At 47.2% G+C, this 12,913-nt stretch overlaps 1 protein-coding gene across 1 annotated transcript in view; it reads right to left on the bottom strand.

Annotated features, from left to right (window-relative positions):
• Nucleotides 1-12,913, bottom strand: part of ADCY1 (adenylate cyclase 1) — a 98,112-nt gene that overhangs the window by 49,203 nt on the left and 35,996 nt on the right. Inside the window, exon 4 of the mRNA XM_031454568.2 lies at nucleotides 6,391-6,502. Within this exon, the coding sequence (XP_031310428.2) occupies nucleotides 6,391-6,502 (112 nt within the window). The remainder of the gene's footprint in view (nucleotides 1-6,390; nucleotides 6,503-12,913) is intronic.

The raw sequence follows: 12,913 nt of genomic DNA, 5'->3' as shown, positions 1-12,913 counted from the left end.
ATGTGCGAGGTATAATAAACCCCATGAAGAAGATGGTTGTAAATTAAAGATATCCCTCCCAGACACCAAGGCAACCACTAAAACGACAAAACAGTTATAACCAATAAGCCAACAAAGGAAGTAAAAATGGAGTCATAGAACACAGTGGACATTAAAAGTATCAGAAACAAAAACAAGCAAAACAAAGAATGGGCAGGACAAACCAAAAGCAAAAAGCAAGATGAGAGACTTAAACCTGACCACAGCAGCAGTACAGATACTCTAAACGTTCCCAATTAAAATCAGAGGTTGTCAGATTAAATTAAAAAAAGGAAAATCTGGCACTTTAAACACTTTAAAAAGCACAAACAAAAATAAAAGTATAGAAAATGATACACCTTCTGACAGTAATCAAAGGAAAGTTGGAGTAGCTGCATTAACATCAATGAAAAGTAGATTACCAGGATAAAGAGGGTCATTTCTTAGTGATAAGAGTTAATTCATCAAGTGGACTTTACAATCCTACATGTTTACAAATTGAGTAACAGAGCTTGAGAGTACGTGAAGCAAAACCTGATAGAACTGGAAGGAGAAACAGGAAAATTTATAACTATGTCGGAGAGCTCACTACCCCCTCTCTGTAACTGAACACGTAGCCAGGGTATCAGTAAAGATATAAAAGCCATGAAGAGCCCTATCAACCAACTGGCCTAATTTTATTTACAGAGCATCCAGAACACAAGGATTCTACAAAAGCAGGATACACATTATTTTTAAGTGTCTATAGGTCCTTTACCAAAGTAGATCATATCCTGGGGCATAAATTGAAGGGGATTCAAATTTTAAAAGTATGTTCTCTAACCACAATAAAATTAAATTTGAAGTTAAACACAGAAACATCTTTGCAAAACCCTTAGAAAAATAAGCAAACAACGACAAAATCCTCATAATCCACGGGTCTAAAAAAGTCAAAAGAAAAATTATAAAGTATTTAGAACTGAGTAAAAATAGAAACACAACATATCAGAAATTTGGGATACTGCTAACGCAGTACTCCAGGGGAATTTCACAGTGCTAAGCACTTACACCAGCAGAGACAAAAAGATTGAAAATCAGTGACCTCAGCTTTTACCTTAAGAAACTACAGAAAGAGCTAATCAAAACCAAAATTAGCAGAAGACACTAAACACTAAAAATCAGAAAGGATATTAATAAAACAGAAATAGAGAAATATATTTATTTGCTCAAAAGCAAATTCTTTAAAAAAAAAAAAACTCAACAAAATTGATAAACCTTTAGCCAGAATGATGAGGAAAGAAAAGAAGACACAAATGACCCAAAGCAGGAATGGGAGAGGTGCCATCATCACAGATTCTACAAATATTAAAAGGATAACAAAGCAATAATGGGAACAACTTTGTTCTAGTAATTTTTACAACTTAGATTAAATGGACAGATTCCTTAAAGATTAAAAAACACCAACTACATTCAAGAGAAAATTAAGTAACCTGACTAGCTCTATTTAAAGTAATTGAATTTTGTTTTAAAAACTTCCACAAAGAAAACTCCATGCACCAATGAATTCTATCACACATTTAGGAAAGAAAGAATACCAGTTCTACACAAACTCTTCCCAGAAAATTGAACAGGAGGAAATAATCCCAAACTCTTGTATAACATCAGCTTTACTATAATACCATATAAAGACAACATAAGAAAAGAAAGCCACAGACTTATCCTTCAGACCTAAATGGAAAAAACCTATACAAAACTTTAGCACACATAGTACACACTAACATACATATATGCACAGAAGCACACTCATACCCATGTGCACACACACACACCTAACACATCTTCTACTCCACTCAACCCACCATGAGGCTCCAATGTGTGCAGCACCTGTTCTCTGGAGGCATGCACTTCTCTTGATGAAAGTATTTAATCCAGCGTCCCAAACGCTAGTACATGTCCTGGTGAACGAGCAAAGTAGTGAATAAGAAGGGAAATCTCTTACGCGCCAGCAAACTGAACAACCTAGAAGAAATAAATCAATTCCTAGAAACATACAACCTACCAAGGTTAAGTCAGGAAAAAATAGAAAAATCTGAACAAAACTACTAGGAGGAAGGAGATTGAATCAGTAATTGAAAACCTCCCAACACAGAAAAGCCCAGGACCCGATGGTTTCACAGGTAAATTCTACCAAACACACACAGAATAATTCATACCAATTCTTCTCAAACTCTTCCAAAAAGTAGAAGAGAAGGGAACCATTCCAAACCCATTTTATAAGACCAGCATTGCCCTGATATGAAACCAGACAAGGACGTCTCAGGAGAAGAAAATTACAGGCCAGTAGCCTGATGAACACAAATTCAAAAATCTTCACCAAAAAATCTGCAAACCGAATTTAGCAATGCATTAAAAGGGTCACACAGCATTATTCCAGGGATGCAAGGATGGTTCAACATGCACAAATCAATGTGATCAGCCTCATTAATAAAATGAAGAATAAAAATCATACAATCATCTCAACAGATATAGAACACGCATTTGATAAAATTCAATATCCTTTCAGAAGTAAAACTCTCAACAAAGCAGGGATAAAGGGAACAGACCTCAACATAGTAAAGGCCATGACAGTCCTATGGCTAACATCATACTCAACAGTGAAAAGATGAGAGCTTTTCCTCTAAGATCAGGAAACAAGACAAGGATGCCCACTCTTGGCACTTTTATTTAACACAGTTTTGAAGTCCTAGCCAGAACAATTAGGCAAGGAAAAGAAAAAGACTTCCAAATAGGAAAAAAGGAAACTATCTCTATTTGCAAACGACATGATATTATATATTGAAAAGCCTAAAGATGCCATCAAAAAACTGTTAGAACTAATAAAAGAATTCAATGAAGTTGCAGGATACAAAATCAATATACAGAAATCTGTCTCATTTCTATATACTAACAATGAACTATCAGAAAGCACAATTAAGAAAACAATCCCAAACCTAAGGAGTAGGGATATCTGCAAATGATGTGACTGACACAGGCTTCATTTCCAGAATATACCAACAGCTCATACAACTCAATAACAAAAAACAAACAACCCAATCCGAAAATGGGCAGAAGACCTAAACAAACATTTCTCCCGTGAAGACGTACAAGTGGCCAACAGCCACATGAAAAAAATGCTCAATAACACTAATTTCCAGAGAAATGCAAATCAAAACTACAATGAGGTATCACCTCACACCAGTCAGAATGGCCATCATTCAGAAGTCCACAAATGATACATGCTGGAGAGGCTATGGAGAAAAGGGAGCCCTCCTACACGGCTGGTGGGAATGCAGTTTGATCCAGCCATTATGGAAAACAGTATGGAGATTCCTTAAAAAACTGAAAACAGACTTACGCTATGATCCAGCAATCCCATTCTTGGGCATTTATCTGAAGAGAACTCTAATTCAAAAAGATACCTGCACTTCAATGTTCACAGCAGCACTATTTACAATAGCTAAGACATGGAAACAACCTAAATGTCCTCTGACAGATGCCTGGATAAAGAAGCTGTGGTATATTTATACAATGGAATACTACTCAGCCATAAAAAAGAATGAAACAATGCCATTTGCAGCAACATGGATGGACCTGGAGATCATCATTTTAAGGGAAGTAAGCCAGAAAGAGAAAGAAAAATACCATATGATATAACTTATATGTGGAATCTAAAAAATCAAAAACAAAAATGAACTTATTTACAAAACAGAAAGAGACTCACAGACGTAGAAAACAAACTTATGGATACCAGTGCAGGAAGGGAGGCAGGGTGAAGGGATAAATTGGAAGTTTCAAGATTTGCAGATACTAACACTATGTATAAAGTACGTAAACAACAAGGTCCTACTTTATAGCATAGGGAACTTTATTTGAGATCTTATAATAGCCTGAAAGGAATATATATGTGTGTGTCTAACTGAATCACTATGCTGTACATCAGAAATTAACGTAACATTGTAAACCGACTATACTTCAATAAAAAGAAAGAAAGAACTCGCATTTACAACTGCATCAAAAAGAATAAAATACCTACAAATAAATTTAACAACAACAACAAAAAGGCAAATCTTAAGATTTCAGGAGACACATGGAATACGGAGACATTTAGAGGGAACGTGTGATGTCCCCACATGTGGACCCCATGCCACGTGCACCCTGGGTGGTGGTGCAGATGGAAAGGGGCAGTGGATGTCACAGGTGGGACATGGGCTGAAGAGGCCCCACCAGGGCCAGGGTGAGGGCACAGGCCTCGAGCTCGAGGTGACACACAGCAGCTGCTTTAAAATGGAAGAAACTGGCAAAGTGACAGATGGAGTTGTACTCTAAGGTGGTAAAGAAGGAAGAGGACAGGACAGGGAGCCTCCAGGTCACACATTTCATCCTGAGAACAAAGGCCCAGACAGAGCCTCCCCCGGGGGCAGCATCTCCACCCGTGCCCTCCCACCCAGCTCAGGGAGGCCCATCTCTCCAGCCCTCGCACGGGGCGGGCCCCGCGTCTGCTCTGACAGGAGGCAGCACGAGAGGGCCGGCTGGCGGAATGCCTGCCTCTAGGAGCTCTGCATCCATAAAAGAAGAGAGTGATCAGTGGACTGCATAAAAACGAAACTCTGCCCTTCACACAGCACTGTTACAAAAATGAACAAACAGGCCAGATCAGGGAGAAAATATCTGCAAATCAGGCATCTAACAAAGGATGAGCAGAAAATCTATAAAGACTCCCTGTGCCTTCCTCGGGGGCAGGGGAGAAGTGCCACCGCGAGAGACCTGGAGCGGGGGGTGTCCCAGGGACAGCGGAGGGGCAGGCTGGCAGCACCACTTACCGGGGAGTCACTGACTTGGCCCTGACACTTGGCCCTGACCCCTGGGGGGCCACGATGCTGACCTCAACTGCTGGGAGGACAAGCGGACGACGGGGCAAAGAGCTCAGGCCCTCCTGTGCACATGCTCAGAGAAGAGGCCCTGGTGGGCCGAGTGGCACCCTGGTCCAGAAGCTTCCTGGTGGAGGGGAGGAAGGAGCGGGCCCGGGAAAGCGGTGGGGCAGCAGCAAGAGCCCTCGGCCGCCAGTCACCACCCCTCAGCTGGACAAGACACACATCCTGACCCAAATGCAGAAGGTCCTGGAGGCCCCAAGTGACAGCCAGGGGCACATGGGGCACAGGCCATGCTCACGCCCTTCCTTCTCCTCTAGGCTTCTCCAAACCCACCGGCATCCCCGTCCGTGGGGAGGACGACAGGGAGGTGGCATTTCTTTGCGCCAACCACAGCCTCGCTCCTGGGAACAAGCACAGTGGCCGCCTGGACCAAGGCTGCCAGGAAATCTCGGATGGGCAGCTCCATGCCCAGCATGACAACACTACGGCCAGTGTGACCCCTGCCTGCTCTGCCTGCAGGTCAAGGGCAAAGGCTGTGCCCTGGTGTTCTGTGCCCTGCACAGGGGTTGGCCCGAGTCTGTGGCCCACTGAACCCACCATGCAGCCCTGCGCACGCACGCATGCGCACACACACGCGCGCGCGCGCACACACACACAATGTCCCTCATGACTCCTGGCCGCTGCGTAAGCCAGGCCCGGCCAGGGTCCTCTCCTCACCCTGTTCAAGAGGAGATGTTAACACTTTCTCATAGACCTTTAACTGTCACCTCCTCTGAGATGGATTCTGACTTTGGCAGAAGTTGCTGCCACCTCCCCCTTTCACAACCCCAACTTGGGGCCCCTCTACGTCCACCTCGAGCAAGGCTGGATGGGCAAGTGAACTTGTCCACGTGCTTATGTCCCCAGGTCCTTGCAGGACACAAGCAGGTGCTGGGGTCCAAGGAAACCCAGGCCGTCAGTGGCCCACGTGCTGCAAGCGGAGGCTGGACTTAGATGTGACCTGTCTCAGGTTGGCCTGCAAAACCCAGAGCTCAGCTCGCAGTGAGCGAGGTGACCAGGCACCGTGAGATGTCACCAACTGGCCCCCAGCAGGGAAGTTTCAAGTCCAGGCAGAGAATGGCAGAGCAGGCCTGCTCCGCAGGGCCCCCCGCCAAGGCCAGCCCAGGTGACATCTGCCAGGGGGCAGAAGGTGGGGGGTGGCCGGCTGGCAGAGCCACACCCTCTCAAAGCCCCGCAACACAGCCAGCGCCTCCTCCTGCCTGTGGCCCCTTAAGCATCTTCCCCTCTGCAAATGCAGCACTCAGGTCCGAGGGAAGGAGCCAATGAGCAGTGAGGCTGAAACAGTGGTGACTTACAGCCAGGCTGGTAAGCACCGCGTCCCAACCACCCTGGGTCACATCTCCGACACGGGGATCCACCTGGCCCATCGTCACCCCAGGAGTCACTCAAATTACACCCAAACAAAAGCAGCGGCTGCGCTTACCGTGGCCAGTTCGTCAAACTTGCCGAAGAGCTCGTTGAGGAGTTTCACCAGCTCCTGGGCTGTGCACTGCGACGCCAGGCCCGTGAAGCCCACGATGTCTGCAAAGAGGATGCTGCAAGACAGAGGGGTGCAGGCTGCCCTCCTCCACGGATGGACAGGCTCCGCCACCTAGACAGACGCTTACCCTCACACAGCACCTTGAACTAGAGCTCCCGGCTTATTCCTCCAAGCAGGCTGGCAATGAAGGCTCTGCTGTTCACATCTCACAGGTGAGAGGACTGAGGCTGGGAGAGGCCAGGGGACTCTTCACAGTCACAGAGGGAGGAACTGCTGGAGCCACTCAGAGCTCCTGCTGACCCCACCCAGGACACAGGGGAGCAGCTCAAAGGCCACTAGACCTGCCCCTTCCTGGGCTGTCCCTGTGGCGGGACCGTGGCTGCGGGCACGTGAGCAGAAGTGATGTGCTCTTAAGGGAGCAGCAGCCTCCGCAGCCTCCCTCCCTCCCACGGCTGACGCAGGCACTGTCAGCCTCACGGTGGCTTACTGTGCTGCGCAGAGGGCCACCCGGGCCCGCTACAGGGGTGGGGGGCACATTCTCTTACACGCTGGGCCTCCGCTTCCTACAGAACCCGGGTCAGTCTAAACAACACAGTGTCCACCCGCGGCGCACAGCTGTCTTCCCAGATGCTGCAAAGGATGTAAATGCCTTAAATAGCGAAACAGCACGGAGGACCCAGGCAGCACAGAGAACCTGCAGAATCACGGACAGCCTCCCCGAGCCGTACGTTCGGGAGGAGCCAGGCTTCCTGACGAGCCCTCCAAGTGTCCGAGCCCCCAAACGTGTGACGGATGAGTGAGATGTGACCAGGGGCCTCTCTCGGGGGGAGGCACTCCAGGGAACCCACGAGGGAGAGGCCACGGGGCTTGAACACGGAGCCACCGGACCAGCGCCAGGCGCCACCTCCGGACCTCTCATCCCAGGGGACAGTGAGCCCCTCACTCTTGAAGACACTGCACAGCCAACTTTTGTCACCTGCAGCCTAAAGCGTCCTCAGCTGTGAGACCTGGGAGGTCACACACAGGGGTACGTGAAGGGGTCTGACAGTGACTTGGAAATATAGAAGTTCGATTTTTGGACACAATTGTGTTCATACCTTGATTCCTGATGTCAGATCTGAATTCAGTTCTGCATTTTTAACAATACTTCATGCCAGACAGTGGGGACCCCTGTCACAAGCAGTAAGTGGGGACCATGTCATGGGCAGAAAGCGGGAGCCCACATCTCAGAGGGGCTTCTCCCTCACCCCACCACGTCTACCATGCCCTGCCCATGAGCAGAGAGCCCCTGGGGCTCACCCCACCACGAGTCTCATATCCTTTTGTCATCCCCTAACTGTGGGACAGCATCCCCCACCGAGACTCAGGGCACGTAAGGACGCAGACTCCAACCTGTACATCCCACAGCACCAAACACAGAGCAAAGGGGATGTGTACTTTTGCTATGAAATGGATGAATGGGTGGGTAAAAAAACTGGGTGTCTAGGCTATGGAAGTGTCACTGATACTGGGAAGCTGGGAGACGGAGCTGGCTGCAAGAGTGTGCGGGGAGACAGACAGCACAGGTTTTCTCCCCTCTCTTTTGGTATAAAATTCAGGCTCATTTACACCTTTGAGGGGCCACCATTTTCTCCTTCTCTACTCTATAAGTAACCATGCGTTCACATGCCTTTCTGCACCCACTGTCTTCTCAGCCTCTGCTCAGTCATGGAGTTTCACAAACACTGACTGAGCACTGCCAACCCCCATGCTAGGAAAGCCCCCCAGCGCTGGCCCTGTCTGTCCTCCTCAGCCTCCCGCTGAAGCACCCTGACATCCTCCATGCACACAGGCAAGCACGTGTGCAGGACCTCTTACACACCAGGTCCCTGTCCTCAGGAGCTCAACATCCGGAGAAGAAGGCTCAGAGCAGGGAGGGATGGAGCACAGGGAAGCAATGATACGGGAAGCCCAGATTTCTGCAGGAAGGCACAACACCCACTTGGCTGATGCAGCCAGGCTGGAGCAGGGTCTAGAGCCCACCCAGGCATTTATCCAGACCAACAAGTAAAGAAGGAAGGAGAGAAAGAGTGAAGAAGAAAGGAAGAGGGGGTTGATTCAGAAGTGCAAATAGCACGTGGGAAACTAAGATGAGTGTGAAACCATATAATGACTTATAAAAAGCTGAGAGATCCAGAGTGGTTGAAACACGGGTCCAAGTAATACGCAGCAGGGCACAGTCTCCAGGATGAGAGGTTCCTGAGTGTCAGCCCAGGAAAGGCAGGAGGGGAACAGCGGTGAGAGCCTGGACTCCAGTCGGACTGTCCGGCTCCACCATGTACAGCAACAGGACCTACGAGCAACTTAGCCAACACTTTCACGTGTCAGTCCTTCCATCTGCAAAATGGGAACAAGACTGGAGTCCATCTCATAGGTTGTGAGGGGTAAATGGATTAACAAAGCACTTAGAATAATACCCTGGACCAAGTAAGAGCGCAACAATTGCTTCTTTATAGTAACTAGTAAGTGCTCTAATGCAACAAATATTTACTGAAGGATATCTGTGCTAGGCAGTGCTCCAGGTGCTTGGGTCTTTAGCAGTGAAGGAAAGAGTCAAACATCACTGCCCTCCAGAAGCTTCCATTCTAGTCAGGGGAGGTATTTCAAAGGTGACATGTGTAACTATGGAGAAAAATGAAACAATGACGATCAGTATGGAGCCATGAGCAATGTTAACTAGGACAGGTTAGGGGACACTTGAGCCCCGAAGAGGGGGGAAGCCATGAAGACACTGGGAAAAAGAGGTTCTAGGCGGAGGGAACAGCTGCGATTTTGGCTGGATACAATTCTTGTCTTTTTAGTTCAGCCTTTGAACATGCCAACCCGTTGCCTTGTGGCCTCCATAATTTCTGATGACACATATCCTAAAACCTTTATTAAGGTCCCCTTCTGTGTAACAAGTTACTTCCCTCTTCCTGCTTTCGAGATTCTCTCCTTGTCTTTGGCTCTTGAGAGTTTGAATTTGCTGTGTCTAGGTGCGGATCTTTTTGAGTTTATCCTAATTGAGATTCTTTGATATGTAGGTTAGTGTCTTTCATCAAATTTGGGCTATTTTTAGCCATTGCTTTTTCAAATACTTCTTCTGTCCCTTTTTCTCTTTCCTCTTTTCTGAGATTCTCATGATGAATGTGTTGCTATTTTTGATGGTATCCCTCAAGCCTCTGAGGCTCTGTTCCTCTATCTTCGTTCTTTCTTCATTCTGTTCTTCAGATTGGGTAAACTAATTGAACTATCTTGAAATTCACTGATTCTTTCTTCAGCCTCAAATCTGCTGTTAAGCCCCCAGGTGAATTTTTCATTTTAGTTATTTTATTCTTCAAATTTGGAATTTCTATTGGGTTGGATTTTTGTGGAGGGAGTGAGGCTTGCTTGCTTGCCTATTTTTATTTATTTATTTATTTATTTATTTAAATGGTGGCACTGAGGATTCAGCCCAGAACCCTGTGCATGTTAAGCATGCACTGTGCTACTGAGCTACATCCTCCACCATCCAGATTTGTTTATTTTTAAAAATAATTTCTATCTCTTTATTGGTATTCTTTATTTGATAAGAAATTATCCTGATACTTTCCTTTAGCTTTTTTGACATAGTTTGTTCTTTGAGTGTATTTAAAATAGCTGATTTTAAAGGTTTTATCAAATAAGTTCAATGTCTGGGCTTCCTCTGGGTTAGCTTCTATTCACTGCTTTTTTTTTTCATTCCTGTGTAAGCCATGCATTCGTGTTTTCTGCATGTCTCATATTTTTTATTAAAAACTGGATAACATAATGTGGCAACTCTGAAAATGATTCCCCTACCCCATCTCAGGGTTTGTCGTTTGTTTGCTGACGTTGCTGTTTATTTTGTTTTTTATTTAGTGACTTTTCTGAACTAATTCTGTAAATTCTGTATTCCTTGCTACGTGAAGCAACTAAAGTGTCTGCTTTGTGATCTTAGTGGTCAGCTAATGACTACACAGAAGTCTCCTTAGATGGCTGGGGCCAATGAGTCTCTCAGTCTTTGACAACATGGTGTGTGTGCATGTTGGAGCATGATGTCAGCACTCAGCCAGGAAGATTGCAACTCTGCCTTAGCCTTCACTTCCTGCTTGCTTACACCCTCAAGGTCAGGCAGAGGTGGGAACTAAGGGCCTTCTCAGGTCTTTCCTGAGCATGCAAACATCCCTACACTCGTACATGGTCTCCTGATTCCCAGAAATACTCCCTTTCAAAGCCCCTGATGGACATCTTCCTGTTTTCCCTTTATGGTTTTTGATTACCTTGCTATTGGCCTTCTCTGTTATATTGGCCTTCTCTGTTATCATTGCCTAAGGTAGCTATGATATTAAACAATTGACACTGATTGTTTTCAACAAATGTCCAGGCAAAGGCTGTACATACTGAATGTCAGTCAGCTCAGATAAAGATAAGCCCATCAGTGGTGTTTTCCAGTGAATTTCCAGACGGTCAAATAATGGTAATTCTCTGAATGGGGTTTTGAAAGACTGCCAGCCAAGTTCTGCCCCTGCCAGTCGCTGCCGGGCTACAAGTTTTCATCATGATGGCAGCTGTTGGCTTTCAAAACTTTTGTGAATTGGGAGATGGGAGGGTGGAATAGAGAAAGTTAAAATTGCACCAAGCTCACTGTTCTTACCAAGATTTTGCTGTCTTTAACTTGAAGAAACTTTCCCGGATTCCTGCTAGACTTTGGTTAATTTGCAATGTTCTAACAATGTTGACTCAGACCATTTTCTCCAACGTTGTCATTGCTTCTATGGAGGAGAGGGTTCTCATGGTGTTCCACCATTCCCAATGGCATCAGCCGCTGTGAGTTGTGAATGGCACACTGAGCTTGGATGTAACAAGGATAGTAGAGAGGGCACTGAGATGTTTGTATCGGGGCTGTAGAAAGATGTCTCTGAACCCTGCTAGAGGGTGGCCAGCGGGGCTAGTGTGCAGCTGGCATCATCTGTGACAGGGAGTCTCAGCTTCCTCTCCCATCTCAGGGCTGGCATGCCTGCATCCAGCACACTGGTCCACCAGGGGGCATGGATGGAAAATTTCTAGCAGCAAAGGGAATTCATGAGTCACCACATCTGTATTTGTTGTCAACAGGTAGAGGAGAGGGAGGGAAAGGCACCTGGGTGCCCGTGCACTGTGCCCAGCTTCACCTGCAGCACCAGAAGACTCTTCATGTCTGATGCTTTCCCTGCTGTGCACAGATGCTCTGCCCTGGCAAGGTGCTCCTTGGATTGTTCGAGTGGTCTGATCTTCTCAGTCAGGGGCTGGGCCACTAAATTGTGTCCAAAGTCTAGGCAGATGTCAGAATCAGCCAATCCTAGTCTAGCTCCAACCCCATCACTTACTAGGCAGGGAGTCCTGCACACTCACTTCACTTTGCTGATCCTCAATTTCCTCACATATAAAGTGGAGGGACAGGACCCATGGATATCAGGGCTACGATGACATTGAAGAGAACCCTGTGTCCAGTGGAGAGGTGTGTCCTGCCTGGGCGTGAATGCTCGCCCCACATACGGGGCCTTAAGTCCCCTCAGCTTCGGTGTCCTCTGTAGGAGGACAGCACTGGTCCTCACTGAGAGGCACAACAGTGGGAGTGAGTGCACTCAGCAGAAGCTGTTAGCCACGCTGGCCCCCACAAGGGGCAATTGGACCTTGCTGGGGAGGGGCTGGCGGCAGCAGCCCCTAGCTCGCTTCGGATGAACAGGCACCAGCTCGCAGGGACATGGTCTGAATCTCTTGACACAAACAGAACAAGGATGTCTTCTCCTTTTGTCCGTAGGGGCGCGATGAGCAGGGAGGCCTGACACCGACACCCAGGAAAGCCAGTAAAGAACAGCGAGAAGGGAGAAAGCTTCAGACCTTCAAACCTCATCTCCTACCTGAGTGACACTTACGGTAAAGTATTACCCCCAGACAGGCAGCGCTCAGCTATCCCGAGTACCGTAGAAGGGAATCCAAGATTTAACACAGTAAACTGCTTTTTAACAGGCCCTTTAAAAACAAACAAGCAAACCTCAGAGTGTCCAGGGAGAGGTGGCTCACTCCAAGGGCTCAGTTTCCTCACCTATACAATGGAACAACAATCCCCACCTCCTGGGGTGGCCGCGAGAGGAACAGAGTGAGAGAACACCCCACCCCAGAGCCTGGCACCAACTAGAACAATGGCTACTGACCCGACACAGGCAAATTCCCTGCCCAAAGGCCGCTGCCCAAACCCGGCTTAGGAACAGAGTTCTGACCCTCTTTAACCAACACAGGAAGTAAAAGGTGCAGAATGAGAAAACGGGAGAGAACAGCTGTGGAATGAAGGCAACACACTGCTCCCCTGCCGGGCAAGTGTTCACCTGGGCTCCTGACCCACACCCACTCCCTCCTTCCCTCAAACTAGGACCCTCTGCTTACCTCCACCCCCACCTCCTATCTCTGC

The sequence above is a fragment of the Camelus dromedarius genome, chromosome 7 (assembly GCF_036321535.1).
Source record: "Camelus dromedarius isolate mCamDro1 chromosome 7, mCamDro1.pat, whole genome shotgun sequence".
NCBI classification, from domain to species: domain Eukaryota; kingdom Metazoa; phylum Chordata; class Mammalia; order Artiodactyla; family Camelidae; genus Camelus; species Camelus dromedarius.
This window is presented reverse-complemented; position numbering and strand designations above follow the sequence as displayed.